The sequence below is a fragment of the Tenrec ecaudatus genome, chromosome 6 (genome assembly GCF_050624435.1).
Source record: "Tenrec ecaudatus isolate mTenEca1 chromosome 6, mTenEca1.hap1, whole genome shotgun sequence".
NCBI classification, from domain to species: Eukaryota; Metazoa; Chordata; class Mammalia; order Afrosoricida; family Tenrecidae; genus Tenrec; species Tenrec ecaudatus.
In genome coordinates, this window is record NC_134535.1 from 95,650,760 (window position 1) to 95,678,527 (window position 27,768).

A 27,768-nucleotide genomic window follows, 5' to 3' on the forward strand; every position below is an offset into this window, starting at 1 on the left:
GACAAATGGGCCTTGGGTCTCCACTCTGCACTTCCCCCTTCATTCACTATGGTGTGTGTGTGTGTGTGTGTGTGTGTATACTTTTTTTTTGCATGATGCCTTATACCTGGTCCCTTCTGCACCTCATGATCGCACAGGCTGGTGTGCTTCTTCCATGTGGGCTTTATTGCTTCTGAGCTAGCAGGCAAGGAAATCTTATGTAGCGGTTCTACTCCGTCCCTAGAGTTGTGATGAGTTGTACTTGACTTGATGGTGTCCAATTGCAACAACAAATAAAAAGGGCCTCAGTGAATCAGAAAACAATCAAGAGACACTCGTACGATGGCAATTTTCAATCATAAAGGACTATTAGGAGGGGAAAAAAGAAAAGACGGAGAAATAAAGTGTTGAACAAAATGAAACGGAGTGCTCTCAAAGGCTGAAAGTGGAGTGAGACCTAGACATAGGGGAGTGAGGAGCTGACAGACAACAAACATTGCTGGTTGGGTGACATTTACAAAGGTGTAATTTAGTTTTGCCCAAACCATTAAGATTCTGTAAATGTTTGCTGTTTGCATTCTGATTGCTAATTTTATGTGTTTTCCTGAGAACACTTTGTCTAAGCAGTTCACGTTTCCTGAAACAGGCTGTAACTTCGGCTACATTGATAAGAACTGCAGTTGGAGTTTTCCTTTTCTCCCGGCAATCAGAAAGTGATTATGGCAATCATTTATCCTTACTAATCTAGATGTTTCCATTTCAAACTGTGGTATTCATTTCCTCCTTTTGATCAAATTGCAACTAAGAAGTAAAGATTACATAACCCATGTAGGAGTAACCTTTCTTCTCCATGAAATCAGTGACTTGGCTGCTTGCTTTGGAAAACTTTTAAATCCCCTGAAACTATTTACAGAAGATCAGTCAGGCACCACTTGTCTCTTATATGTCGTGTTAACAGATCTCGTCTTCAGGGTGAGCAGTATTGAAGCGCCTTGAAAGAACACAGTGGCTACATTGGACCGTGTCACTCAGGCTAGCTTTGACCACAGGAATCCGTGTGTTGCCTGAGGGCGAACAGAGAAGACTTTAAATATATAACCTGCAAGACCAGCTCCAAACCCAGATTTAAATTCAGTGCTACATGAGGCAAATATATGGGGAACCCACCTTCTTAACACGTATACAGCCATTGTTGGATGAGCTTAACTCAGTTCAACAGAAAAACAAGTTTTAGATAAACATCAGCATCTCAGATGATGGGTTTTTATTTCATCAAGATTTAGCGTTAAAAAAACTTCTGAAAGTAATCATTGATGTTTTAAATTACTTTAAGTATGTTCATTTTACAGGGTTTTTGAACATTAATCCCAAACCAGCATCTTGGTAGGGGAAAATTTAGATGCATTTATCTGGGATCTTTTAGGGTGAAACCTGGGTTTTATTCTTTTTGAACCCAATTATTGCTATATAGCAACCTCTCTTATTTTAAAACTTGTTCTATATATTCAGACAGTATTAAAGAGTTGCCACTGCTTTAATAAACTCACTTTAGGGAGCTTTAAAAATTCGAAATACCAACAATCAACAAAAGAAATTTTAGGTAGAGAATGTTCAATAGGTTTTGCTTTTCAGAGAAGTTTTTCAGTTGATGTGTTAATCTGGGTACATTAGAGAAATGAATACACAGAAACTCATGTATAAGAGAGAGTTTTATATAAAGGTTAAGTGCACATCAAGAAAACATTACCAACCCAGTGCTGCCCAAGCCCACAAGTCCAACATTAACCCATTAACCCATATGTCCGACATCAATCCACAAAGTCCTCCTCCATCTCACACAGCACACACTATGATGCCAACTACAGGAGGAAAGCCAAGTCAGTGAACGTGTAAGCATCTTAGTGCTGGCAGAGGTCTCCACAGGGCTGCTCCAGCACCCAGGGATGCATTGGGGTAGATCCATGCAGCTTCTCCTTGGGGAAGTCTTGCAGGAAGTACCAGCTGAAGCAAGGAACTGGCTAAGGCAGCTGCACCCTGGTCCAACCATCAGAGAGCAAGTGTGTTTGTCTGGGTACTTTAGAGAAACAAATCCACAGCAACTCGTGTATAAGAGAGTTTTATGTAAAGGTTAAGTGCACATCAAGAAAACATCCCAACCCAGTGCTGCCCAAGACCACAAATCCAACATTAACCCATTAACCCATATGTCCAACACCAATCCACAAAGTCCTCTTCCATCTCACAAAATGGACACAATGATGCCAACTGCAGGGGGAAAGCCAAGTCAGTGAATGTGTAAGCATCTCAGTGCTGGCAGGGGTCTCCACACGGCTGCTCCAGCACCCAGGGCTGCATCGGGGCAGGTCCATGTGACTTCTCCTCAGGACATCCTGCAGGAAGTGAGCCCAACCAGCTAAAGCAGGGAGCTGGCCAAGGCAGCTTCACCCTGGTTGGACCATCACAAAGCAAGAGACCTGAGAACTAGAAAGGTGAGGCTCACTGAGCCATTTGTCCCTTCACCCTTCAATTAACCCCACATGTGTTTATCAGCCAGGTTGGTACAATAAACTAACAGTTGACTTGTCAGGAGCCTGTTGGCCAAAGGGTGGATAACATTGAAGCATTGTAGCCATAGGAACCATTTGAATAGAGACCTGGCCTTGCAACTTCTTATTTTGTTTAGTAGGACCCTTGGGGGCATACTGGTTTATGCATTGAACTGCCAACCATCAGGTGTCAGCAGTTTAAATCTGCCACTCAACTCCTGTCTGTTCCCATATATGTTTAAAGTCTCAGAAACACAGTGGGACAATTCTACTCTGCCTGAGGGTCTCTGAGAATAAGCTTGATGGCAGTGGTTTGGTTTTTTGAGTTTATTTTGGTTAGTTAAGAACCGGATCCTGTAAGGAAGCTGTTTTACTGACTTGGTGTTTTTTAGATCTTCTAAATATCAGTCATAAAAGGTGACATTTTTAGATTGCTTCCTTTGGAATCCTTTATTTTGTAATGCACTGTTCAGGATTTTTGGCAAATCTGAAGAAGGTTAGAGTGGTCTCTGCTTCTCCAGACTGTAATAGGATGATGGCAGCAGCCTGACACAATTTTGCACATTAAAGCTCTAAAGTGCTTGTTCACAGTTAGCAGGAGGGTCAGCTCAGTGCTGCCTTTGAATTTGGTATTCCCCATATCCCCATAAAGCCAAACTTACTTGCAAGAACAGAAACAGATCGGCAGAATATTCAGAGTTAGGATGCAAAGAAAGTGGAGCTTGAATTTGAGAGGTGATTCCACAGTGGCCACTGAGTGCGTAGGCAAAATGTGCAGGGAGCTTTGCTGGTCCCAGGGCCTGCTTCCTTGATTCCTTGGGGCTGCAGCCAGTGGGTTACCTTTGTATCTCATATCCGATGCCAAAAATGTAGATGAGCAGGTCTGTGCTCTGCGAGGAGTGAAAAGGAAAAACTGTAGAGCAGTGCAGCAGTTTGATCGCTGGTTCATAACGTGAAACCAAGTGCTCTGAGGGGCTGTAAATGGAGCAAGGCCACACAGTGAAACGAGGAAGTCCTACCCGGCAACAGTCCTGATTGGTTGGCGTTTCAAAGACCTAATTGAGTTTTGCCAAAACCACAAAGATTTGGAAATAGCGTGCTCTTGCATTCTGACTCATTAATTTTTCCTGGTTTATTGAATATGAACAGTTGTAGCGGTACAAATTGCCTGGAGCAGTTAATCTTTAATCTCTTGTATTTTCTAAGGATTGTAGCTGCTACTTTCTTTCCTATCTCCCCAGGATCAATAGTAGGTTAACTTAAGTGTCTCCATTTTGAGATCTGCTAATACAGTAATATAGAACATTCATGATATTAGTTATCCTCGTGCATACAATCTTACTCTTAACCTGCAAGTTTTGTTATGGGCACTTTGTGTTGCACATCTTTATCACGGTGTGGTACATTTTGAAATTCCCTACTTGTCTGGCGAGTGTCATTAAACAGTGTTAGGCAAAAATGAAAACAATTCTTCAATTGTTAGCAACCCTGTAGCTGTAGTACAGCGTTTCCCAGAGTGGTCGATGTAGTTCCCTTTGGGGGTGCTGAAACAATCCAGCAGAGCTGCAAAATCATGTACCTATAAAGTGTATACAGGGATACAGAGAGAGATTCGGTTTCTTTTTTACTAAAATTCTTTTAGTGAGATCATAAGAGAAATGATTTACCAAATGAAATTAGAACATCATAATCCTTCGTGTTCAAGAAACATTGTTATTAAAAGGTAGCTTCATGGCTTCTAAGAAGCTAATTAGTTGCTGCATGGCTTATCATGCTGAGAGGCTGCTGTGATTCATGGGTATTGACCCATCACAACAGGGCTTTTTTAATACTGTTTGGTTATGAAATTATTTATACTTCTGACTCAGGCCTTTTAAGGGGCTTCCAGCAGTTTCTGAAAGCCAACTTCTGTGCTCAAGAGCGTTTTGTGCTGTTTAGATGGTGACTCAGTTTGGCAGCGTGGTCGCGGGTGAATCAGCTTGCACCACTGTGCTTCAGGTACAGCTTTCTGGTAGAGCTCCAGCCGAGCATGATAATGAGTTTTCATTGATGTAGACCCGACTGTTTTGTAAGAAACCAAATGTTTTTTGGGTTTTTATTAAACCCTATTCAGAAATAATACCAACATCAGTTGTGGTAGTTATGTTTAAACGTCAGGAAACAGGAACTTGTTACTACTGCATTCTTTCTGTTCGTTTTGGTTTACAAGTTGATGGTGTGTACTGTTCAGAATTTGTTTTTTTTTCTTATCACATGTTTATTTAAATTGGGTTGTCTCTAGAAATAAAGAAGAATCAAAAGCTCATCATGGGACTTGTCTAAAACTTAAACATTATTAATTATATTCATTATAATGATCCAGACACTTAATTTGGGAGATTTCACACCATCATCTTTGTATTGTAAGGCTAAGGCCAAAAAGTGAAACTTGTTGTGTTTTCTTTATTTTACAACAAATTTTAGGTGAAGAACAGTGGAAGATCTTGGTCATTTATTTGAATGTTCTTGTGATTGTTCAAAACGTAGGGCTGAATTGCATACCTACACAGCAGTACTTTAAAACAGATCAGAAACTCAGTAATATTGCCATCAAAACACCCCCTCCACACACTCACACTACCTTGTTTCCCATGGCCACCCTACTGAGTCATTCATCTTTTTAGAACAGTGAGCTTTATCAAGGATGCAATTCCATTTATTTTATCCATGAAGAAGGAGATTTTAAAGTGACAGCTCTTGTCACTGTCTATAGGTTTTGTTTTTCTTTAACAATCATAGACTTTATGTTTAGAAATTCATTCATTGTGGTTTTCTTTAATTAATTAAGGTACATCAACAGGGTCTCTGATTAACTTGTGCATATTAGACAGGTGTGAATACAACCTGGAGCTTGCGCCTCTTCTTGGTCTCTAGCATTCTTTCATTGCTCTCTAGCTTTACAAAGCAATTTTACAGATTTAAATGAATGGTATAAAATTATTAAGTTAATTAAATGCATTCTCTTATTAATTGGTTCAAGTTTGGTAACATGACACCTAGTGGCAGTAAGTCACAGAGCAGGTAGTAGGGACAGGAAAGCCTTCCAGCCCTCAGAAGTTCGTGCATTCTATTTAAGATCAGGGAGAAGATGAGGTTTCCTACTCGTATAAAGAGTGACAGTTTCAGAAACCTATCGGTGCAGTTTTACCCTGACCTGTAGGATCACCATCAGTCAGAATCGACCCGATGGCAGTGCGTTTGGAGTTTTTTGATTTGCTAACACAGCTATGCTAACACAGCTAACAATAATTTGTTTATTTTATTACTAAAAGCACAACACTAAAATCTTGAGTTATGTATTATAAACTAGCATTCTGCTTGACAAATTCTTTAGCTCAGTTTGAGCCACTGTTCACTGCCATCGAGCTTGTTCCAAACATAGCAGCCCAGTATAGGGTCCCCAAGGTCTTGGAAATCTTTCTGGGAGCAGGCAGCATCTTCTTTCTCTGTGGCAGTTGGGTCTGAAATACCGACAGAGCCGCTAGCAATCCAGTGCTAATCTGACACTCACACTAGTTTCAGGGGACATGAATGTGTGACACCCACATATTAACTATGTGGCTTTCTGAATACCTCTTAATTTTTGTCTCTGAGGTTCAATTTGTTTCTGGGGGCTACTGAATGATCACTGTCATACATCATAATACAAAATCATAACATAAATAGATTTGTGAGTTGAAGATATGTACAGGGCCCCTTCTCAGCTTAGATTTACATTTAAGGAAATACAATTTAGCAGCTAAAATAAATGGAAAAGTAACACCATTCTTTACTTGAAGCATGTAATAGCATCACGATTGTAAGTCAACAATATTTCTTTAAGTTTCTAGAGTTCTTTCCCCACACTTCTGATCCGATCTGTAGAGCCCCTTGTTGACTTCCCATTCGGGGCTCTGTCCCTTTGTTACGAACGCCATCTACTCTAGGGTCTTCTCCGTTCATTGGGCCCCTCTACTTCACCAAGCATGATGTCCTTTTCCAGGGATGGGTCTCACCTGATAACTTGTCCGAAGTACATGAGAAACAGTCTCATCATTCTTACCACTAAGCGCATTCTGGCTGCATTGATTCTTTTGGCAGTCCATTGTGCTTTGAGTATTCTTCAGCAGCGCCGTAATTCAAGTGCATTGATTCTCTGCGGGCTTCCTTATTCTGCGGTGGGCTCTCCCCTGCACATGAGGTGATAGAAGGCCGTAGAAAAAGCAAGGCTGTTACTTTGAGGACTGAGGTGCCCCTTAGTTCTCACAGTAACAGCCTGCTTTCAACGCTTTAGAAAAGTCGTGTTCAGCAGTTTCACCAAATGCAGTGCATCTTTTATTGCCACTTCCATGAGCATTGATTGCAGATCTAAGGAAGACAAAATTCTTGAAAATTTCAGTCGTTTCGCCATTTATCCTGGGGCACCTCCTGGTCCAGTTTGAGGATTGGGGTGCTCTTGACATTGATCTGTAATCCATACTGAATGCTGCAGCCTTTGTTCTTTATTTCAAGTGCTTCAAGCCCTCTTCACTTTCAGTCAGCAAGTTTATTATGCCTTCTGCACATCAGCTTGTGAATGAGGCTTCCTCCAATCCCAATGCCCTCTTCTTCTCCATATAATCCAGCTCCTCTAATTATTTGCCCATCATTATATTAGTATGGTGAGAGGATACAACCCTGACACACACCTTTCTTGATTCTTAAACCATGCGGCATTCCCTTCTGTTCATTCAACTGCCTCTTAACCCATGTATAGATTTCATGTGGCCACAATGAAGTGTTCTGAAATTCCCATTTTCCGCAAGGCTATCCACAAAGATGCTTGAGTTTTAGACTCCAGTCTTTCTTTCATCTTCCGTCATGTCTCATCCGATGTTTAACCTCAAAGTTAACACAGATAGTCCCCGACTTACAGCAAGTTCTATTTCAACATTGATGTAAACCGGTTCTCATGTATGTCGAATAGTTAATATTTTATTATAATTATTTACTTTATTATCAATAGCTTTATAAATTCAGTCTTTATCAGTACATACTTTTAAAGTACACACAACAGGACATACAAATCTCAGCACATTGTGTACTGTAACATCGCATGTAATACATATTACTAAGCATTAGATGTCCAAAACCAAAAAAAGGATCCATGTTTACATTAATTAAAAATTTAAAAGATTAATTTTTCAAAAGAAGCCTGGCATTGTAAGTGTAGTTTGTTATCACTTGAGCGAATCATAAATCAAAGGCTGTTGTTGTCAGGTGCCATCACGTTGGTTCCAACCGCTGTGACTGCAAACAGAACAAAGCACTGCGTGGTCCCGGCCGTCCTCACAGTGGTCATGATTGATTCATTGTTGCAGCCCCCGTGTCAGTCTATTCTAACCTCTTTCTCTTTTGCACTGGCCTTCGCCTGGTAACCCGTTCAAAGCACACGAGACGAAGTTTTGCCCTCTTTACATCCAAGGAGCATCCTGGGTGTAGTTCTTTCATGACAAATTTGTTTGTTCTTCTAGCAATCAGCATTCTTTAGTAGCCGCATAATTCAGGTGCATCAATTTTTCTTATTCATTGTGAAGCTTATCACATGCGTTTGAGATGGTCACAAATACCCTGGTTGAGTCGGGTGTATATTAGTTTTCAAAGGGATATTCTCCCTCTTCAACACGTGAAAGCCAAGTTCTGCAGCAGATTGTCCGATACAGTATTTTGTTACATTTCTTATTGCTGCTTCCATGAACATCGACTGTGGATACACACAGAACAGCTTCAGTTTTTTCACTGTTTGTAACGATATTGTCTATTGGCCCAGCTGTGAGGATTTTGGTTTTCTTTATTGAAAGCAATACTGAAGGCTACAGTCTTAGGTCGTCATCATTACTGACGTGTTTATTTCCGTCCTCCTGGCTTTCAGCAAACAAGGTTGTGTCATCTGCCTCAAGGTTGTAATTCAACAATAGTTCCTAAAATGTCCAGAGTTCGTTCCCCACATTTCTCCTACCCGATTTGTAGAATTCCTCCCTGATTTCCCATTGAGGGCTTAGTCCCTTTATTACAGATTCCATGTTCCAGTTATTAATGGGTTTTGCTGCTGTTTCTACTTATTTTGAGTCATGCCCTGTCAGCAAATGAAAGTCTCACAGCTTTACTCCGTTCGTATCATAATGGCTGACTCTACTTGGGGACTGGCTCCTTCCCAGGCATAGTTGGGTAGTTTCCAACCTAAGGGGCTTGTCTTCTGGAACTGTGTTTGTTGGTGTTTGGGTGGCTAATACCTCAGAAGTGCACAGCCACGTTCTTCTTCATAGTATTTCAGTCTGAAAGCTCAGGGAAACCTATTTGCCTTGGGTGACCTTGTGGGTCGCCCAGTGACATAACTTGCAGCATCACAACAAAACACATACTTCACAGAGGGACAAGTTGACAGTCAGGGGGTGGAAATTAAGGACTACCTGTACATAACTCTCAAATCTCTCCATTTTACTCCATCTCTGGCCCTGTCACTCAACTTACTGATCTTTCCCAGTCCACTTTTCATCCTCCAACTAGAATGATCCTTTAAAATCATGAATGTGATTTTGCCTCTTTTCCCTGTAAATTATCAAGAAGCTTCTGAGTACCAGGTCTTTAATGTTGGCTACTGCTTCTAAGCACCAAATCCTTGATGTAGTTGATCCCTACCTATCTCTCTATAGATAGTCCATTTTCCTTTGTAGAATGTGTTTTCTTCCTACCTCATCTGAGCTAGGCTGGTTACCTAAAATGTTTTGTACCCCTCTCCTTTAGCTCTTGGTTATCCATTCATCAGGTCTTATTTTAAATATAGTTTTCTCTGATGTCTCAAGCTGGGCTAATCCCTTTGAAATAAGTTTATGTTTTCCACACCTCCCTTATAGTGAAATCCATGACAGTGTAAGCGTAATTACTTTTTCAAATATGCTTGCTTACTAAAACTCAAGCTGAGTGTTCACGCGAGCATCTCTGTCTCCCCAGTGTTTAGAACTATCCTACCTCAAAGGAAGTGTTGGATAAATATAACTGATTAATAGGTATTTCTGTTAATGGGTAGTGGGTTTTCTCTATTTCTCCCTCCTCATCTTTGTCTACATTTTGCTTTACATTTTCTTTTAGCTATGAGAACAGTATACCGTATTTTAAAAATAGTTGTATTGACATGTAGCTCACATATAATGCAATTCAATAGTTCAATTATATTAAGAGCAATTATGTTGTCATCACCACCGTCAACATTATAATGTTGTTCTGTTTTGTACTCATCACTTACCCCCTCAATGTCTTCCTCCTCCCCCCTAGGACGCCCTTATTAAGGTTCCTAGCTCCATAGATTTATCCAGGCTGGATTCCCGATAGAGAAAAATATACAAAGCAGAGACGAAAAGCAAAAAAAGGACGCACAACAATGACAGGATAAAACAAACAAACAAAAAACACTCAATAAAAAGAAAGCAGAAAACTAGAACAAATTTAAAATAGCTCAAAGGGGAGATCTAATGATAAGATTCTTACATTTCCGTTTATCTGTCTAAGTACATCTGCCCAAATCTACTTTGCAATACTGGCTGACTGGTACAAGGCGATCCACGTGCCTGGACTGTGGTCAGAGAGGATCCACTGGAGACATAATCCGCTGAGGGACCCTGCAGATGGACTTGTGGCCTTCCACTAGCATTCGTAGCATTCCACAAACCGGGGATTTGTGATTTCAACTCTAAGGCCATTCTTTCTGCTGGATTTGGAATTTCTTTGCATGCTTTTGCTCATCTTTGCAGGAATATGTGTACCACCTATTTAGTGTTGGCATACAGCAGTTTTTTCATCATCACATGGTAGAACTCAGGACATAACCTAATTGCTACCTTACCATATGATTTTAAAATTATTTGATTACATTCCTTCATAATTAGGGCTAGTGTATGTTGTCCTTCCTTAATGCAAAGACTTTACTTTGTTCTTTCTTATTCTTATTTCAACATCCAATTCAGGTCTAAATGAATGGAGGAAATTGGAATGTCTTATGACTGGATTTAAGATTAAATCTAATTGCATGCATGATTGACAACTGACGGTATGCTGGGCATAATTAATTCTATGTTCTTCTATATGTAAACTCACTGGATGAATCTTCCCAACCCTATCAAAGAGTAATTTTGGTTACTACTGTGTAATAGATGAGGAGATATACATACAGCAAGTTAAGTTAGGTGTCCGAACCCAACCTACATTTATAAGTAACAGGGCTGAAATTTAAACCCACAGGTTCCGGAAGTCCTGTCCCGTCACACATCCCTGGTATTCAGGCCATACCCAGTGGTGCTGTCAGTTTTTGGTTCTGATATCTCAATGTGTGGTTCAAATCCTTGTTCTTCCATGTATTCTTTGTGTTGCCTCTTTAAGTTCCTCTCCTGCCAAATGGGAATACGCGTATATTTTCTATAGGGCTGTATGAAGAATTAAATACATTCAATTAATGGCATTCAATTTCATATATGATATATAATAGGATATAGACAGCTGACAGCATTAAGTCAGTGTGAATGCTCATCAGACAGAAGAGAGTTGGGGGTTCTTTCCAGTTATTAGTTCTATGGTTCTGTCTTTACATAGTTCTTAAGTCGTCTCTCATTGCCAGTGCATAGAACTTTTCAGTGCTGCATCATTTATTCAAAATAATAAAGCTTTATAAAAGCATTAGATCTGCTTAGATCCTCACAACTGGGCCAATAGACCTGTGAAGTGAAATCTGTGGCCATTGTGACAAGCAGGTATGGTGTGACACCATGGCCTTAATTTACCAGAGGCAATTCTGTTTGCTAAAATCTGACTAAAGAGAGCAATCGAGTTCTTGTTTATAATGGGGCCAGAGCTGAAAGAGAAATCTTAAGTAATTAATTAGTGTTGTCTGATTTAAAAAAAAAATTTAGTGAGCTTTTTTAATAGTAACAACTATGAAGCATCTAATTAACGCAGCAAATGTTTTCTTTTTCTAAGGCAGTGAAGGGCAGTGTAGGATAGTCTGATTGTATGATTGGCAGTCAAATGGAAAAGGAGTCCTGGTGGCACAATGATTAAAGCGCTTGACTGCTAACCAAGATAGGTAGTTAGAATTCACCAGCCACTGTGGAAAGAGAGATGTAGCAGACTACTGTGAGGATTACATCTTTGCAATCCTATGGGGCAGGTTTTTTTCTAACCTGTCCAATCGCTATGACTTGCAATTAACTCTGTGGCAGTGAGTTTTGGGTGTAGTGTTGTTATATTTATTCGTGTGAATGATCTTTTGGTGTTGAGTTAATTGTAAGGACTACTTTGTCTAATAGCACATGTTTATTTTATGAAACCATAAGATTAATTTCAATTCCACAATGTAGTGATTGACTGGCTCAAGAGTGGAAAATAAATGGTGGAGATTATTGAGTGTGTAGTTCTGACACATATTCTTCTGACTGGTGTGCAAATATAATATTCTTCTGACTGGTGTGCCGATGTAATAAGTACTTATAGGGAGTTGTGCAGCAATACAGTCAGTGTTCCAGAAGTAAATATTTATTTACTTGAAATAAATGTTGTCTCTCTGCCCATTTATTTTTAAGTCACCTTTTTCAGAGATAAAGTAAATGAATAAATAGCAATATATATGGGTGTATATGTGTGTGTATATTTTAAATAGGTGAAATCATAAGCCATTATTGAATAAAGAGGGAGTTTAATTCACATGGTAAATATCAAATCTAAGATGCTTGATAAAGGTGGGTTTCACTGGCAGCTGGCATAAAGAGGGCAATGAGAGACAAGTGTGTGATATATGGATTTATAAACAAACACTGCCACCACGCTTTTGTCAGTTTGTCACACTGTGCTGGCTGATGTACCGCTGTGGTTCTCAAAACTATGTCACTGCTACTTCAAATGCCAGCAGGGTCAGCCAAAATGAACAGCTTGCAGTGGAGCTTCCAGACCCAGGTTCTCAGCCTTCCTAATGCCCACCCTTTAATACAGTTCCTCGTGTTGTGGTGACCCCCAGCCATAACATTATTTTCATTGCTACTTCATAACTCATTTTGCTCCTGTAATGAATCGATGACCCCTGTGAAAGGTCGTTCGACCTCCACAACCCACTGGTTGAAAACCTCTGTTCTAGTCTAAGACTAGACATTGATGAGCAATTTGGCTCCTGGAGCTGCCGAAAACCTTATGCCTGGCTTCTAATCATTGTCAGATACTAAAGCCCTACTGATGCGAGTCAGAGGAGGGTAGGAGACAGTGGCAGGTGATGCTCCCTGGGTCTGAGAGGGCTCTGAGTGTGGAGTGGACCACGGTGATGAGTGGGGTAAAGTCTGTGGGAGGGGAGCCTTCAGGGTCTTCATTTGTTGATGGAACATGGATCAGGTAAGGAGAAGCCACCACAAAGAGATCTGCTAAGTATCTGAGCTTGGAATGTGCAATACATGAATTCAGGAAACTTGAAAGTGGTCAAAAATGAAATGGAACACATAGTGATTGCGATCCTAGGCATGAGTGAACTGGTATTGGCTCTCTTGAACCAGAAAATCATATGGTGCACTATGCCAGGAATAAGACAATCAAGAGGAATGGCGTGACAAAAAGGAGGTTGCACTTCAAGGATTGCATCTATATCTGCCTTCAAGGAAACCCAATCAATACAACTATTTTTCATATTTATGTTTCAACCTCAAAGCTAGCGAGGAAGAAATTGAAGAATTCTACCAACAACTTGAGTCAGAAATTGATAAAACATGCAATCAAGATGCACGGATAATTCTTGGAGATTGGAATGCAAAAATTGGAACAAAGAAGTAGGAACAGTAGTTGGAAAATAGGGAATGGGTGATAGAAATGCAGCTAGAGATCGCGTGATAGAATATTGCAAGCCCAAGGATTTTTCACACCAAATACCTTTTTCAACAGCACAAAACCTGACTGTACACATGGACTTCTCCAGGTGGAATACACAGAAATCACGTTGATGACATCTATGGGAAGAGATGGTGGAAACGCTCAATATCAACACCTAAAACCAGGCCAGGGGCTGACTGTGGAAGAGACAATCAATTGCTCAGATGTAAGTTCAAATTAAAGGTAAAGAAAATTAAAACAAGTCGATGAGAATAAAAATACTACCTTGAGAAACAGAGGAAAGAATTAGGAAGCAAAAGGTATTTATAGAGGTAGAAATATAGGCATATGTATGTGTAAATACATTAATATATAACAACCGGGATATAGGTCTATGCACATATATTTATAGGTTAAGTCTTAATGTGCAGATGGACATTGGACCTCTACTCAAACCCTCCCTCAACGCGAGAACTCTTTGAGCTAATAACCTTGTATTCTGTGTTGCTCACCTTCCCAACACAATCGCTGAAGACAAAACGTGTGCATAGCAAATGTGGTGAAGATAACTGATGTTGTGCAGCTATTGTACAATGTAGTGTCTGAGGTCTTGAAGGCTTGAAGGTAAACAAGTGGCCTTCTAGCAGGGAAGCAACAAAGTCCACATGGAAGAAGTATAACAGTCTGTGTGATCACGAGGTGTCGATGAGATCAAGTATCAGGCATCAGAAAACCCCAAATGTTGCACTGAGGGTAGGAAGAAGATAGAGAAAAGGGGTGATCCCAATAACACCCCTACCCCCGGGGATGAACAACAGAAATGTGGGTGAAGGGAGACAGCAGATGGTGTGAGATATGAAAATAATAATTCATAATTTTCCAATGGTTCACAAGGTTTGGGGAGGGAGGGGGAGAAAAGAGGAGCTGATACCAAGGGCTCAAGTAGAATGAAAGTGCTTTGAAAACGATAATGGCAACATGTGCACAAATGTGATTGATACAGTTGATGTATGGATTGTTATAAGAGCTGTAAGAGCCCCAGTAGAATGAAAAAAAAAATACAACCTTGAGTCTATCAGCACCTGAATTTTAAGAACATCTCAAGAACATATTTGATGCACTGTACACTAATGACAGAAGATCTGATGAGCTGTAGGAGTATATCATGAACATCATTCATGAAGAAAACGATAGGTCATTAAAAGGCAGGAAACAAAGAAAAACTCAAAGTAGATGTCAGAAGAGACTTTGAAATTTGCTCTTAATCATAGAGTTGCTAAAGCACATGGGAGGAAGAAGGAAGACAAGGAGATGAAAAGAAAGTTTTAAAGGGAAGCTGGAGAAGACAAAGTCAATACTGTAATGCAAAGTGCAAAGATAGAGAGTTAGAAAACCAAAAACGGGAACATACTCATTGTTTCATAAACTGAAGAGATTCAAGAAGAAATTCAGGGCTTGAGTTTCACTATTGAAGTATTCTTCGGGAAAAATATTGAATGATCCAGGGAGCATCCAAAAAGGATGGAAAGAATACACAGAGTCACTGCACCAAAAAGAACTAGTCGACATTTCACCATTTCAGGAGGTAGCGTATGAGCAAGATCCAAGGTTACTGAACGATGAAATTAAAGCTGCACTGAAAACATTAGCCAAAAACAAGGCTCCAGGAATTGATGGAATACAGATTGAACTGCTTTCATAAGCTGATGATGCATGAGAAGCACTTGTTATTTATGTCATAAAATGTGGAAGACCGCTACTTGGCCAGCTGACTGGAAGAGGCCCACATGTGTACCCATTCCAAAGCAAGATGACTCAGAAGAGTGCTCTAACTATAGAACAACATCACTGATATCACATGCCAACACAGTTTTGCTTGTGATCACTCAACAAGGTTTGCAGCAGTACATTGACAGGGAGCTGCCAGAAGTTCAGGCCAGATTCAAAAGTGGATGTGGAACAAGGGATACCATTGTTGATGGTAGACAGATCTTGGCTGACAGCAGCGTATGCCAGGAAACTGTTTCCTTGTGTTTATTGTCTATGCCAAGACATTCAACTCTGTAGATCATGACCTTGAGAAGAACGGGAATTCTAGAAGACTTCGTTGTGCTCGTGTGGGACTTGGACATCGATCAAGAGATAGTTGTGGGGACAGAAAAAGACAATTCTGCATGGTTTAGAACCAGAAAGGTATGTGTCAGGGTCGTATCCTCTCACAGTACTATTTAAGTCTGGATGCTAAGCAGATCATCAGAGAAGCTGGATTATATGTAGACGAGGGCATCAGGGTTGGAAGAAGGCTTACTAAGAAATAGCCATGTGCAGATGACACCACCTTGCTAAAACTGGAGGACTTGAAGCACTTGCTTGTGGAGATAAAGAATGGCAACCTTCAGTTCTGATTACAACTCATTTGAAAGGAGACTGAAATTCTCACAACTAGACCAATAGGTAACGTCATGCTAAGTGGAGAAAAGATTGAAGGTGTCAAAGATTTTGTCTTGCTTGGATCCACGATCAATGCTCATGGAAGCAGCAATCAAGAGAGCAAAAGATGCATTGCATTAGGTAAATCTGCTGCACAAGACCTCTTTAGAGTATTGAAAAGCAAAGATGTTACAGTGAGGACTAAGGTGTACCTAAGTCAAGTCATGATATTTCCCATTGCCTCATATGCATGTGAAAGTTGACCTAAGAGGACTCGCTGCATTTGAGCTGTGGGGCTGAAGAAGAGTACTGAACATACTCTTGTTAGGTGCAATCAAGTAGGTTCCTACTCAAAACAGCTCTATGCACAACAGAACAAAACACTTCATGGTCCTGCGTCATCCTCAAAATTGTTCCTGTGCTGGAGCCCATTGATGCAGCCACTGTGTCAAACCATCTTGTCAAGGGAGCTTCCTCTGTGTTGCTGCCCCTCCACTTTTCCAAAATTGATGTCCTCCAGGAACTGATCTGTCCTGACAATATGTCCAAAGTATGTAAGAAGAAGTCTTGCCATCCATGCCTCTAAGGAGCATGCTGGTCTTACTTCTCCCAATACAGATTAATTTGTCCTTTGAGCAGTCCATGGTACTTGCAGAGTTCTTCTCCAGCACCACGATTCACATGCATTTATTCCACTACGGTCTTCTTTATTCAGTGTCCAACTTTGACATGCATATCATCCATGGAGAATACCATGACTTGGGTCAGGCACACCTTAGTCCTCAAAATAACATCCTTGCTTTTCTATATGAAGCAGGAGTTGGCTCCCCACTTCAGAGGAAGAAGCCTCTGGAAACCTGAAGGATAGTTTCAAAGCATTTTGGAATTTTAATTCTATGGATTGCTAAAAGGAGAAACATCTCGGAAGAAGTACATCCAGAGTCGTTCTTAGAAGCAAGGAGAGCAAAGCTTCATCTTACATACTTTGGTCATAGTATCAGGAGAGACCAGTTCCTGAGAAAGACATCATGCTCGGTAAAGAGGAGGGGCAGTGAAAAAGTGGAAGGTCCTTAACGAGCTGGGTTGACCCAGTGGCTGTCACTGTACACTCAGACATAGAAACAGCTTGAGAATGGCACAATTTGAACAATCATTTGTTTAGTTGTGGATGGGATCGCTGTGTGTCAAATCCAAGTGGCACCTAACAACACGATAAGCTCTGTTCAATTGTTTAGAAGAACAACTGCCTTTACTAATACTGGGGAGCAATGTGTGTTGTCATCTGGAAAAGTGTTAAGTAGAACTTTAACAGCCCTCATACAGAAAACAGACACAGATTTGTTTCTGCTACTAGTAGTATAGACAGACCATTATGTCAGAGACTAGGAAAGCAATTGTACATGTGTCTGTCTTACAGCCTTTACCACTTGGGGTTTAATTTTGGCATGCAGTATTAGGCATGTGAAGGGGAGCCCTGGTAGCCCATTGATTAAACTTGGCTACAAACAGGTTTCTATCTCACCAGCAGTCCATGTGCTACCTGTTCCTATAAATGATCCAGCCTAATAAATCTTTGTGGCTGTTTTATTCTATCTTTTTTTGTCAGTATGAGTCAGTATTGATTTGGTAGGGCACAACAGCAGAAATATAAAATGTCTTTGTTTTCTTTAAGAAATCCTGCTTAATTTTGTTCACTGAGCTTTGCTTAAGTAGTGCTCAGATACTTATTTTAGATGAAAAAGAAGCAGATATTCCTGGAAATGGATGTGTGTGCTAGTCTGGGTACTTTAGAAAAACAAATCCACAGAAACTCATGTATGAGAGCGTTTTATATAAAGGGTAAATGTGCATCAAGAAAACATCCCAGCCCAGTGCTGCCCAAGCCCACAAGTCCAACATTAACCCACCCATATGCCCAACACAAATCCACAAAGTCCTCCTCCATCTCATAAAACAGACGCAGTGATGCCGACTGCAGGAGGAAAGCCGAGTCAGTGAATGTGTAAGACTCTCAGCACTGGCAGGGGTCTCCATATGGCTGCTTCAGCACCCAGGGCTGCATCGGGGTAGGTCCATGTGGCTTCTCCTCAGGGATGTCTTGCAGGAAATGAGCCTTGCCAGCTTAAGCAGGGAACTGACTAAGGCAGATGCACCCTAGTCCGATCATCAGAAAACAAGAGAGCTGAGAACTAGAAAGGCAAGGCTTACTGAGGCATTTATCCCTCTGCCCTTCAATTAACCCCACATGTGTTTATCGGCTAGGTTGGCACAATAAACTTAACTACCTCAATGTGAAACTGGTAAGTGAGCAAGACTTGGGTCAGCGAGGCTGGGGTTTTCTTTTAGAGAGAATTTTGGTTCAACTGAAAATTCTGTGCCATAAAATTATAGTTTTAAATATACATAGGAGCACCTCTGGGGAATTAAAAAAAGATGGTGTATTATCTTGCCTCTGTAGTTTTCTATTTAGTATTTTTTACTAAAATATTTTCTCTTTAGTAGATAAGGTGATGAGAATTGTATTTTTAAAAGGATACTCAGTGATTATGCTCATCCGTGAAAGTTGACCACCATTATAGATTATAATAACGGTAGATAAAGTTTATTTAAGGAGGTTTAACTAAATACAGGTTACTCATCAAATGCTCTATTTTATGACTAAATTCATCCTTTTTTAGGACTATAAAATCCCAAAGAACTGCCTAAGTTCATGGATTTCTGAAATGTACATTTAGCCAATTAGAATAAAGTGAATTAATATATGGATTTCTTATTTATAGACCAAGGAAAAATTTTGATATACCTACTAGAAAGGATGACTCTGAATAATTAATATGCATTCTGGGGTAATATTTATTCTCACCATTGTCTGATTACATTTCCATATAGATTAAAAATATTTCTGTGATTATATTCTAAAGAGAACATTTTCCTATTTTTGTCATTAATAATTATAAAGCACACTAACATGCATTCTACAGCTATCTAAGGCCCTTAGAGGCACTTTTCTTTTAGGTTCTTAGAGGTAGTTTCAAGTGGTAATATGAAAAATGATACTCAGAGATTGGTATCTCACATACTTCTAATATGTAATAGATTTTTTCAAATATTTATACGATGAGCCTGCATTTCAGGTGGAAAAACAAGCCCGTGCATGTGTGTGTGTCTTACTCTAGTATGTATTCATATTTAGAATAGCAGCCGACAGCTGGAGTGTATGGATGCCTTATGTTTGCCTCTCCTTGATTCTTTCTAGGCATTGCTTCAATGACAGTGCCCGTGTACATCGCGGAGGTCTCACCACCCAACTTAAGGGGGAGATTAGTCACCATTAACACCCTCTTCATCACAGGAGGGCAGTTCTTTGCAAGCGTTGTTGACGGAGCCTTCAGTTATCTGCAGAAGGATGGATGGAGGTCTGTAAATAATTCCGACATTCAATTTTCCAAATAAAGCTGATTTTAGAACACATGGGAATGGATAAAGAACATACAGCTTGAGTATTGTACATCACTATGATTAATTTGTAAGTCTGTGGCATTCAATGAAAATTGAAAGTGGACCAGAAACTGATGTTTATTTTAAGGATAGATGAGAAACCTACCATTAGGAATTGATATTTAGGATTATTTTTAGCATTTCGGTGACATTTCTCACACTGTGTGTGCTCTTTTGCAATATTTGTTTAAAAATGAATGCAGCCATAAATATGCATGATCTTGAATTGTATCAGTGATTGACAGGTGTTTATGAACTGTAGATAGAAATAGCAGCCTTTTTGGGTTTCGGAAGCTGCATTTTGATCTGAAATAAATACAATACTATAAGATAGCCATTAGCTATATAAAAGATGTTAGATATGTAAATAAAAATATATTGATTTTTAGTTGATTACCATTTGATTTACTTGCAATCACAAAGTATGGGAAAAGTGATTTCAAAATATTTAAAAATAGATTCTGAATCAATGTAGTGAGAAGAATAAACGGATCTTTTTTAGAATGTAAATATATTATGAACTCTCATTTGCTACCTAACTTAGCTTTTAAAATAACAGACTAATGTTACTTCCTTCAAATATTCTTAAGATTGTATGTGATATAATTCCATGTGTCTGTTGCACATCTGCTCTGTATAGGTGCTAGGGATAGAATGTTGACTGAGACAGACTCAAATCCTTGCTCGCTTGGAGCTTCAACCGTGTAATCCTTAACAGCCGAAGAAAAAGCGTCAGATGTGATGTGGATGTAGGGAATTTTACTTTTTTTTTAAAGCTGCACAATAAGCCACAGGGCTTAGGATGAGACACTAAAGACTCAAACCGGTGACAGTTTATTAAAAATCATGTCAGAAAGCTCAAAGAAGTCAGTGAGGGCATGCGTTTGTGAGGACTGCTAAAGGGGGGACACAGGCGTTAAAACCAGTAGCTCTCTCTGCAGATGGGAGCAAACTCTTACCACCTTGCAAGAAATCTCTGGCAACGTGAGAAATGACTGGAGAAGTGAAGAGGCTTTCCTTACATCTCATATAGAAAGAGGGAAAGAGGCCTGGGGGGGTCAGTGGTTAAGGGTTTGGCTGTTAACTGAAAGGTCAGTGGTTCAAACCTACCAGCTGCTGTAAGAGAATGATGTGGGAGTGTGCTCCCGTGGAGATGACCGCCTTGGCAGTGCTGTCAGGCAGTTCGCTCTCCTGTCGGCCCTGCGGATCAGAAGGACCCGGACGAAGACAGTAGATGTGTTCACAGGGAAAATGAAGACGAAGATTATGAACCAGCTTGACCTGCTGTTTTTGAGTTTGCCTGGAGAACTCAGTAGAAACCAATCAGTTATTCAATTACAGCCCATTTAAAGGTTTAATCATTTACTTATTTACATTTTGTTAAAAATTTTCTTCCTTGGACTGATTGTTATTCATTTAATTATTTTTTTTAATTGTGACAAAAATACACCCAAGAAAACATTTTCCAGTTCTACAACTTCTACTCGTATTATTTAGTGCCATTGATTATATATACTCTTGGTGTTGTACAACCATTATTGATATCCTTTTTCAAATTATTTCACCACCATTAACAAAAAGGTCAATTCCCCTTAAGCAAAACTTCTTCCTCTTTTGCCAACGTTATCCATGGTTCAAGTTTGATTTCTTTTTCTTTTAAGTAGTTATCTTGATAAAATATTCACATATCCTACACTTCCATAGTTAAATTGCTTTTGAGAAGAGTTGCTGATACATCATTATAATCTGTTCTGATGCTTCCCCCCACCCTTCCTCACATTCATTGATTACTCTCCAGTTCCCTTCACCCTCCCCACCTCCACCACCACCCCTTTCTGATAAACCACTGGATCAGTTATGGTCTCTGTGCATCCTCGCCTTCTGTGCTTCATAGACTGGGAAACCCAACAGAAACAATAAAACAAAACAAAGAAGAAAATATCAACAACCATAATACACAGAAAAAATAAAACGTCAGAAAGAAAAGACTACCAACAATATTTACAAAGCCAGAGGAAAAAAATCTCCTTTTGGAACAAATGAGAAATATTTGAACCTAGAGCATATTCAGGTTGGGTCAGGAGGAAGGTCAGCTGGCCAAGTATGGCATTATACGCTGGTTAGACCCACCACAGTCAAATTTACAGTAATCTCTGATAGGAAGGTGTTCCGGTCCCTGGCCTGGGGCTAGAGGCCATCTGCCTGTGGCTTAATCTGACTAGGTAGTGTGCAGATGGATTTTGGGCTTCCACTCGCCCCCATAGCCTTGCATGGAGTTCTGTTTTCATGGCTCTTGGTTACCTGCCTAGGAGTGGAATTGCTGAATCATATGCTAACTTGATACTTCACATTTTTGAGGAGCTACTCTACTGTTTTCCAGAGTGGCTGTGCCATTGTACATTTCCCCAGCAGTAGATGAGGGCCCAAAATTCTCCACGTCCTCATGGACCAGGACTTCAGACAGGTTTTTGTTCCAGTGTGAACCCCTGCTGAGAATTTCTGTTTCCTCCTCAGATACCCTGGGGATATTGTTAAAATATACATTCTGATTCTGTGAAGCTTGTTATATGTCTTTAAAATTCTAAACATTATAGTTGGTACAAGTAGTATCTCATTATGGTTTCATTTGCATTTTCTTAATGAGAAATTAAAGAAGCCCCATGGCTCTATGGTTATGCATTGGACTGTGAGTTGCATGGTGGGCAGTTGCAAACCACCCCCAGCTCTTCAGGAGAAAGACGGGCCTTTCTACTGCCATGAACAGTTACAGTCTTGGAAACCCACAGGGGGGTTGCTACGAGTTAGCATTGACTTGATGGCAGTGAGTTTGGTTATTTTTTATGCCCCGATGGTTAAGTGTTGGGCTGCTAACCTCTAGGTGGACAGTTCAAGCCCACCAACTGCTCTGTGAGAGAAAGATGAAGCTGTCTGATCCTGTGAAGATTTTCACTTTCAGAAATCTTATAGAAGATTGCTATGAGCTGGAATTGACTCACTAGTAGTGAGTTTTCATGAATAAAGCGTATCCCTGGTGGCTAAGTTAACTAAGCATTGGATTGCTAACCAAAAGCTCAATGGTCTGAATTCATCAGCCCCTCCCTGGGAGAATGAATACCACTGTAAGGATTTATAGTCTTAAAATTCGGAGGAAATCATTCTACTCTGTCCTGTAATGTGGCTGAGTTGGAGGAATCGACTTGAACTTGACAGCAGTGAGGTATATGAGTAACTCTGTGGAGAAAAATTCTTATGTAACTGATACGGTGCTTACCAATATGGCAACAATATCCTGATTGCTCATTTTAATGATTTAATGTTCTACAATTATATCATGGAAAACTTCAATCTAGTATTTCATAATTGCATTGAGCATGCTGAGGTTTGGATACTAAACATTAAGCTAATGAAGAAGTCATTTTCTTTAATAGCCAGATTAAAGCCACTATAGCAGGCCCCCCCTCTCTCATATATATATATTCTCATATATAAAATATACTTTATTTTATATATATATACACACACACAATAAAGTGAACTTACATGCCACCAGAAAGATTTGTCTAGAGCGTGTGCCTGGGCTTGCCACTGCTGAAATCCCTCGAAGGCTTTTCAGCTCCTACAGGAGAGCAAGACCAAAACCAAGCTCTTTGCCATGACTCTCAGTGTCTTCCGTTATCTTACCAGAGCCTGCAGTTTTAGATTTCTGCAACTGATTGTTCCCTTCCTTGCTTCTCCTTTATATACCAAGCAGGCCTACTTTTTCATGTTTCTAGTTTTGTTTTGCTATTGATTGTTTTACTAAATATGCCTGTAATGCATTTCTACCTCACTCTTCTTTATTATTCCCATTCCTGTTCGCTTTTTAAACCTGTGTCCAAATGTCCCGTGAAGCAGGCTTTGCCCCTTTGTATTCTTTTTAACACTGCTGTATGTACACTCACCGTATTAGTTTGAACTAATTACTTCTAATTACTAATTACATCTCCTCTACCCCAGTTTAGAATCCCGAATGCCATTGACCTGTTGTACTTGTGCTTTAGAGGTAGGAATGGATAATGCTTAGTGTTCATTGTTCCGAGCTGAAATTTTCTGGGCTCTTCGAAAGGGACTCTTAACCAAAGTTAAATGGTATTAATTGCAAACCAATTTATTAATTTAATCTCAGGGAATATACAAACTTCATACATAGGTAAAACACAAAGCCGGTATTCATAAATGTTTCTCTGTGAATATAAACATCAGAGAAAGGCGATTAACTGCTAAGCTCAAGAAGAAGTTCATGCATCAAAAGAATATGCCTCTCTGCAGGAAAATGCTTTGTCCTCCTTCTTTCAGACACAGCCTTACTGTCTACAAATTAGCCTTAGGATTTAAACAAATCCTTCATATAGCTGTTGCTAGCACTAATACTTTGTGCTTCTCATTCAATACCTATATTAAATTTTTAGGAAAAGAAGTAGAGGATGAAACATGAAAATACATAGCACAATTAGGCACTTAATTTCGGCTGAACATAGGTTTTAAGTAAGATAACTTAAACAAATTAAACCTTACAATAAAAGTAAATGAATAAAAATCAACCAAAGAGAGAAGAATTTAGCCCCTCTGGAAATATACTTGAGGAACTGGCATGGGGAACCACATGTAACCTCCTCTGACTACACAGCGAGAGAGTCCCACTCTACCCCAGTCCAGGGTCACTTGCCACAAGAGTTCAGCCATGCCTCCACCTGTGAATTTCCTTTACCCTCTTCTGACACCACCACTTTTCTCATAGTACTCTCTTTCTCTCCTAGATTTGGCAATCTGTTAAAATGGTTACCACGCAGAACTCAGACAGTACTCAGGATTATGGGGGCTGATTAGGGAAGTTGAAAGACTCCCCCAAGTCAGGATCAGAAACTTTAAGGATGCAGACCTTGGTAGTTAGCAGCCTAGTACTTCTCACATTATACTCCAGGGACCCTAGAGCAGGGGTCCTCACACTGAGGCCCGCGAGCCACATGTGGCCCACAGAGGATATCTATCCAGCCTGCCGGGTGTTTTTGCCCCGTTTGTAATTTTACTTCAAAATAAGACATGTGCATAGGAATTTGTTCGTAGTTTTTTAAAACTATAGTCTGGCCCTCCAACGGATCTCAGGAACAGTGAACTGGCTCCCTGTTTAAAAAGTCTAAGGACCCCTGCCCTAGAGAGTCCCAGTGAGTCAGAATTGCCTCAATGTGAAGGACTCCTTCATAGAGCAAGTTGCTAAGTTCTGTGTTATCTTTTTTTGCATCTAAAGCTTTTTCATTACATAGAAACATCTGCCATAAATCATAATGTATGTTTGCTGATTGTTTTAACATACACGTCTCTAGTTATAAATAGAAATAATGGTGACCATTTTGCTTGTAACTCAAAGAGAAGAGTTTTTTAAGTGAATGCACTGCTCGTGGGATTATTAATTATTTATTTGAGGGGAAAACTTGGCATATGTCACAAAATGCATAGGAGTACTCTACACTGTAGGTGGTTAGTTCTGGATATCGCACTGAGGGAGCAGTGTGACTATTGGAGCCCATACACAGGGCTTTAGCATCCTCTGCTTAAAGGAAAAATCTTTCACTGACCTGTTTGTTGTTAGAAAGGTCCAGCTTCAGGGGATTGTGCTCGGCTGGGTTCTCTAGACAAGAACGACTAGTGCTGCTTATACATATGTATATGTGTTTAAAGAGAGAATTTTGTATCGAGAAAATGGCTCATGCTGTCATAGAAGTGGTTAAATCCAGTCCATTTCAAGTCTGTGGGTCCAATATGAGGTGAGGGTTTCTCCTAAAACTTGGAGCTGCCAGGCTGATGAAGCAAGGAAATGAACCAGGAAGCAGACAGATGAAATAGAAAACCTTGAGGCTGGTTAGAGCAGGAGAGGATGTATCACAGGTTGGACTTTTGGCCAAAGACCCAAAAGAGTCTAAAGAAACCAAGGTTGGTTGGTGAGATGGCAAGCCATTGGCTCAAGTCCAAGAACTGGAGATTGACATACCACATGTATGATGCAGATGCACCAGAAATGCAAGCACGCTTCCCACAACACCTACTTATGGAGGAAGTAGGCAGAGGAAACTTTATCAAGATATGACCTGATTAGAGACTTTGCATCCCACCCAAACCTTCTTACAAATGGTTGGCTGCTCACGGCAGGTCCCATCATGAAGATGATTGTTTCGTGTTAGGAGGCATCATGGGAGATTACTAGACTATAGCCACCAAACCAGTGAGAATCCCGACCCAGCAAGTTGATATTAAACCTGTCACAGGGAGAAAAGGTTGAAGTTGTCAAGGATTTTTCTTTACTCGAATCCACAAGCAATGTTCATGGAAGCAGCACAAGAGATCAAAGGATCTATTGCTAGGTAAATCTGCTGCCCAAGACCTCTTTTGAGTATTGAAGAACAAGGGTGTTCTTTTGAGGACTAAGGTGCACTTGTCCCAAGCCATGGTATTCTCCACAAGCATCATATGCATGTGAAAGTTGGACATTGAATTATGAAGACCATAGACGAATATCAGCATTTGAATCATGCTGGAGTAGGATATAGAAAGCACATTGATTTCTAAAACGATAAACAGATCTGCATCCTTTTAGGCATAACAGGCTGAGACAAGGCTGATAAGACTCCTTATTGTCAGGAGAGACTAGTCCCTGGAGAAGGACATCCCGCTTGGTCAAGTGGAGGGGCGGCAAGCTAGAAGGGCTTCGATGAGATGGATTGATACGGTGGCTGCATCAATGGATTTGGCATAGAAACAGTTGTGAGGATGGCACAGGACCGTGCCATGTTTCATTCTGTTGTGCACAAGTTAGCTGTGGGTCAGAGTCAACTCGATGGCACCTAACAACAACAACACATAACATTGCACTCTCTGGTGAGCCCTTGGGAACGAAAGGTGTTGGTTTTCATTTCATCTATGGAGTCTAGCCAAAGGCACCTTCAGGACTACTTCTGATACCAGTTATTGAAAATTATCTGGAGCACAGTTCTGCTGTGACACATACAGATCCACCATGAGTCAGAATCCACTGCACTGTAAATAGATAAGTGATTAATGATCTCAGTTACTCACTAACCAAACTCATTGTCTCTCATCAGTTCTGGCTCCGAGCAACCTTATAGGCCAGGGAAAAAGTGCCCCTGTGGGTTTTCCAAGAATGTAACTTTTTATGGAAATCGAAGCCTCATCTCTCTCCTAAGGACCAATGTTTGCTTCACACTGCAGGCTTTGTGGTTGTGTACATCAGAAGGAAATTCTATCTGGTTCGGCACCGTCCTCACAATTGTGTTTATGTTTGAGCCCATTGTAGCCACTGTGTCCATTAGTCTCATTACATTTCTGGCTGTTTTTATTTTTGTTTTTATGATACTCTACCAAGTGTCATGGAAAAGGACAAACAGCTAAGTGACAACTCTGAGAGATTATAAGGAATTTATCCTAAATTTCTCAAGAAACAAATTTTCATTAGATAATAACTTCAACAACTCTACTGATTTCAACTGCTGACCTTTTGAATAACTGTTTTTTTTGGGGGGGGAGAAAGTTTTACTTCATAGTTATATGTGAAAGGATGGCAGTTTGCAACTATGTTTTTATAGAATAAATTCAAACTTTAAAGTTTGTGATATTATCCTAGCTCATCTGAGCTCTTCAGAAGTTGCTAACCTAGGCAATAATTAGAAATCAAAAGCAGATAGATATAAACAGAATGGAAAGTAGAAGGTGGGACTAAAATTGGAATCAGAAGCATTTAGGCACTTTCCCCCCCAGTTTATCATAAGCCATTTTTTAGAGAATATTTCTAATACGCTTCACTGTACTAAGGACAAAGTTTTAGAGATTGTCACTGAAATAACTTAGTGCTTTCAAAAATACCAAGGCTTTTTTGACTAGACAATTGAAGGAAGAGATTATGTTTTGGAGACATATTTTTGGCGAGATGTTGGATGACAAATAAGAACATGGTCATTGCAGTGCACCTCCACGGCCCATTAGAATGCTAATTGGCTGGTTGACTGTGGGGGAAAATCATTATCACCAAGTTGATTCCAACTCATAGCAGTCTTTTAGGTAAGGCTAGAATGGTCCTGTGGGTTTCTGAGACTAATTTTTTACCGGAGTAGAAAGTCTCATCATTCTCCCTCAGAGTGGCTGGTTGTTTGGAATTGCAGACCTCAAGTTAGAAGCCCAACCTGTAATGAGTGTGCCACCGGGGCGCTGGATAAACCTTTATGTGCCTCTCAGAATGAAAAAGTGACTTCCCTTAGTACAATTGAGCCCTCCAAGCTATAAAAGCAATTGCATGCAATTTGTTTTAAAAATATTGTAATGAAGTTCCCTTAGCTATGATGTTTTTCAGTAATAGCTTGACTTACAATTAAAACCATAA

General features: G+C 40.1%; 1 protein-coding gene across 1 annotated transcript in view; it reads left to right on the plus strand.

Moving 5' to 3' along the window:
• The window catches only part of SLC2A13 (solute carrier family 2 member 13), a 380,204-nt gene that overhangs the window by 58,961 nt on the left and 293,475 nt on the right, over positions 1 to 27,768 (plus strand). Inside the window, exon 2 of the mRNA XM_075551886.1 lies at positions 19,102 to 19,261. Coding sequence (XP_075408001.1) covers positions 19,102 to 19,261 — 160 coding nt within the window. The remainder of the gene's footprint in view (positions 1 to 19,101; positions 19,262 to 27,768) is intronic.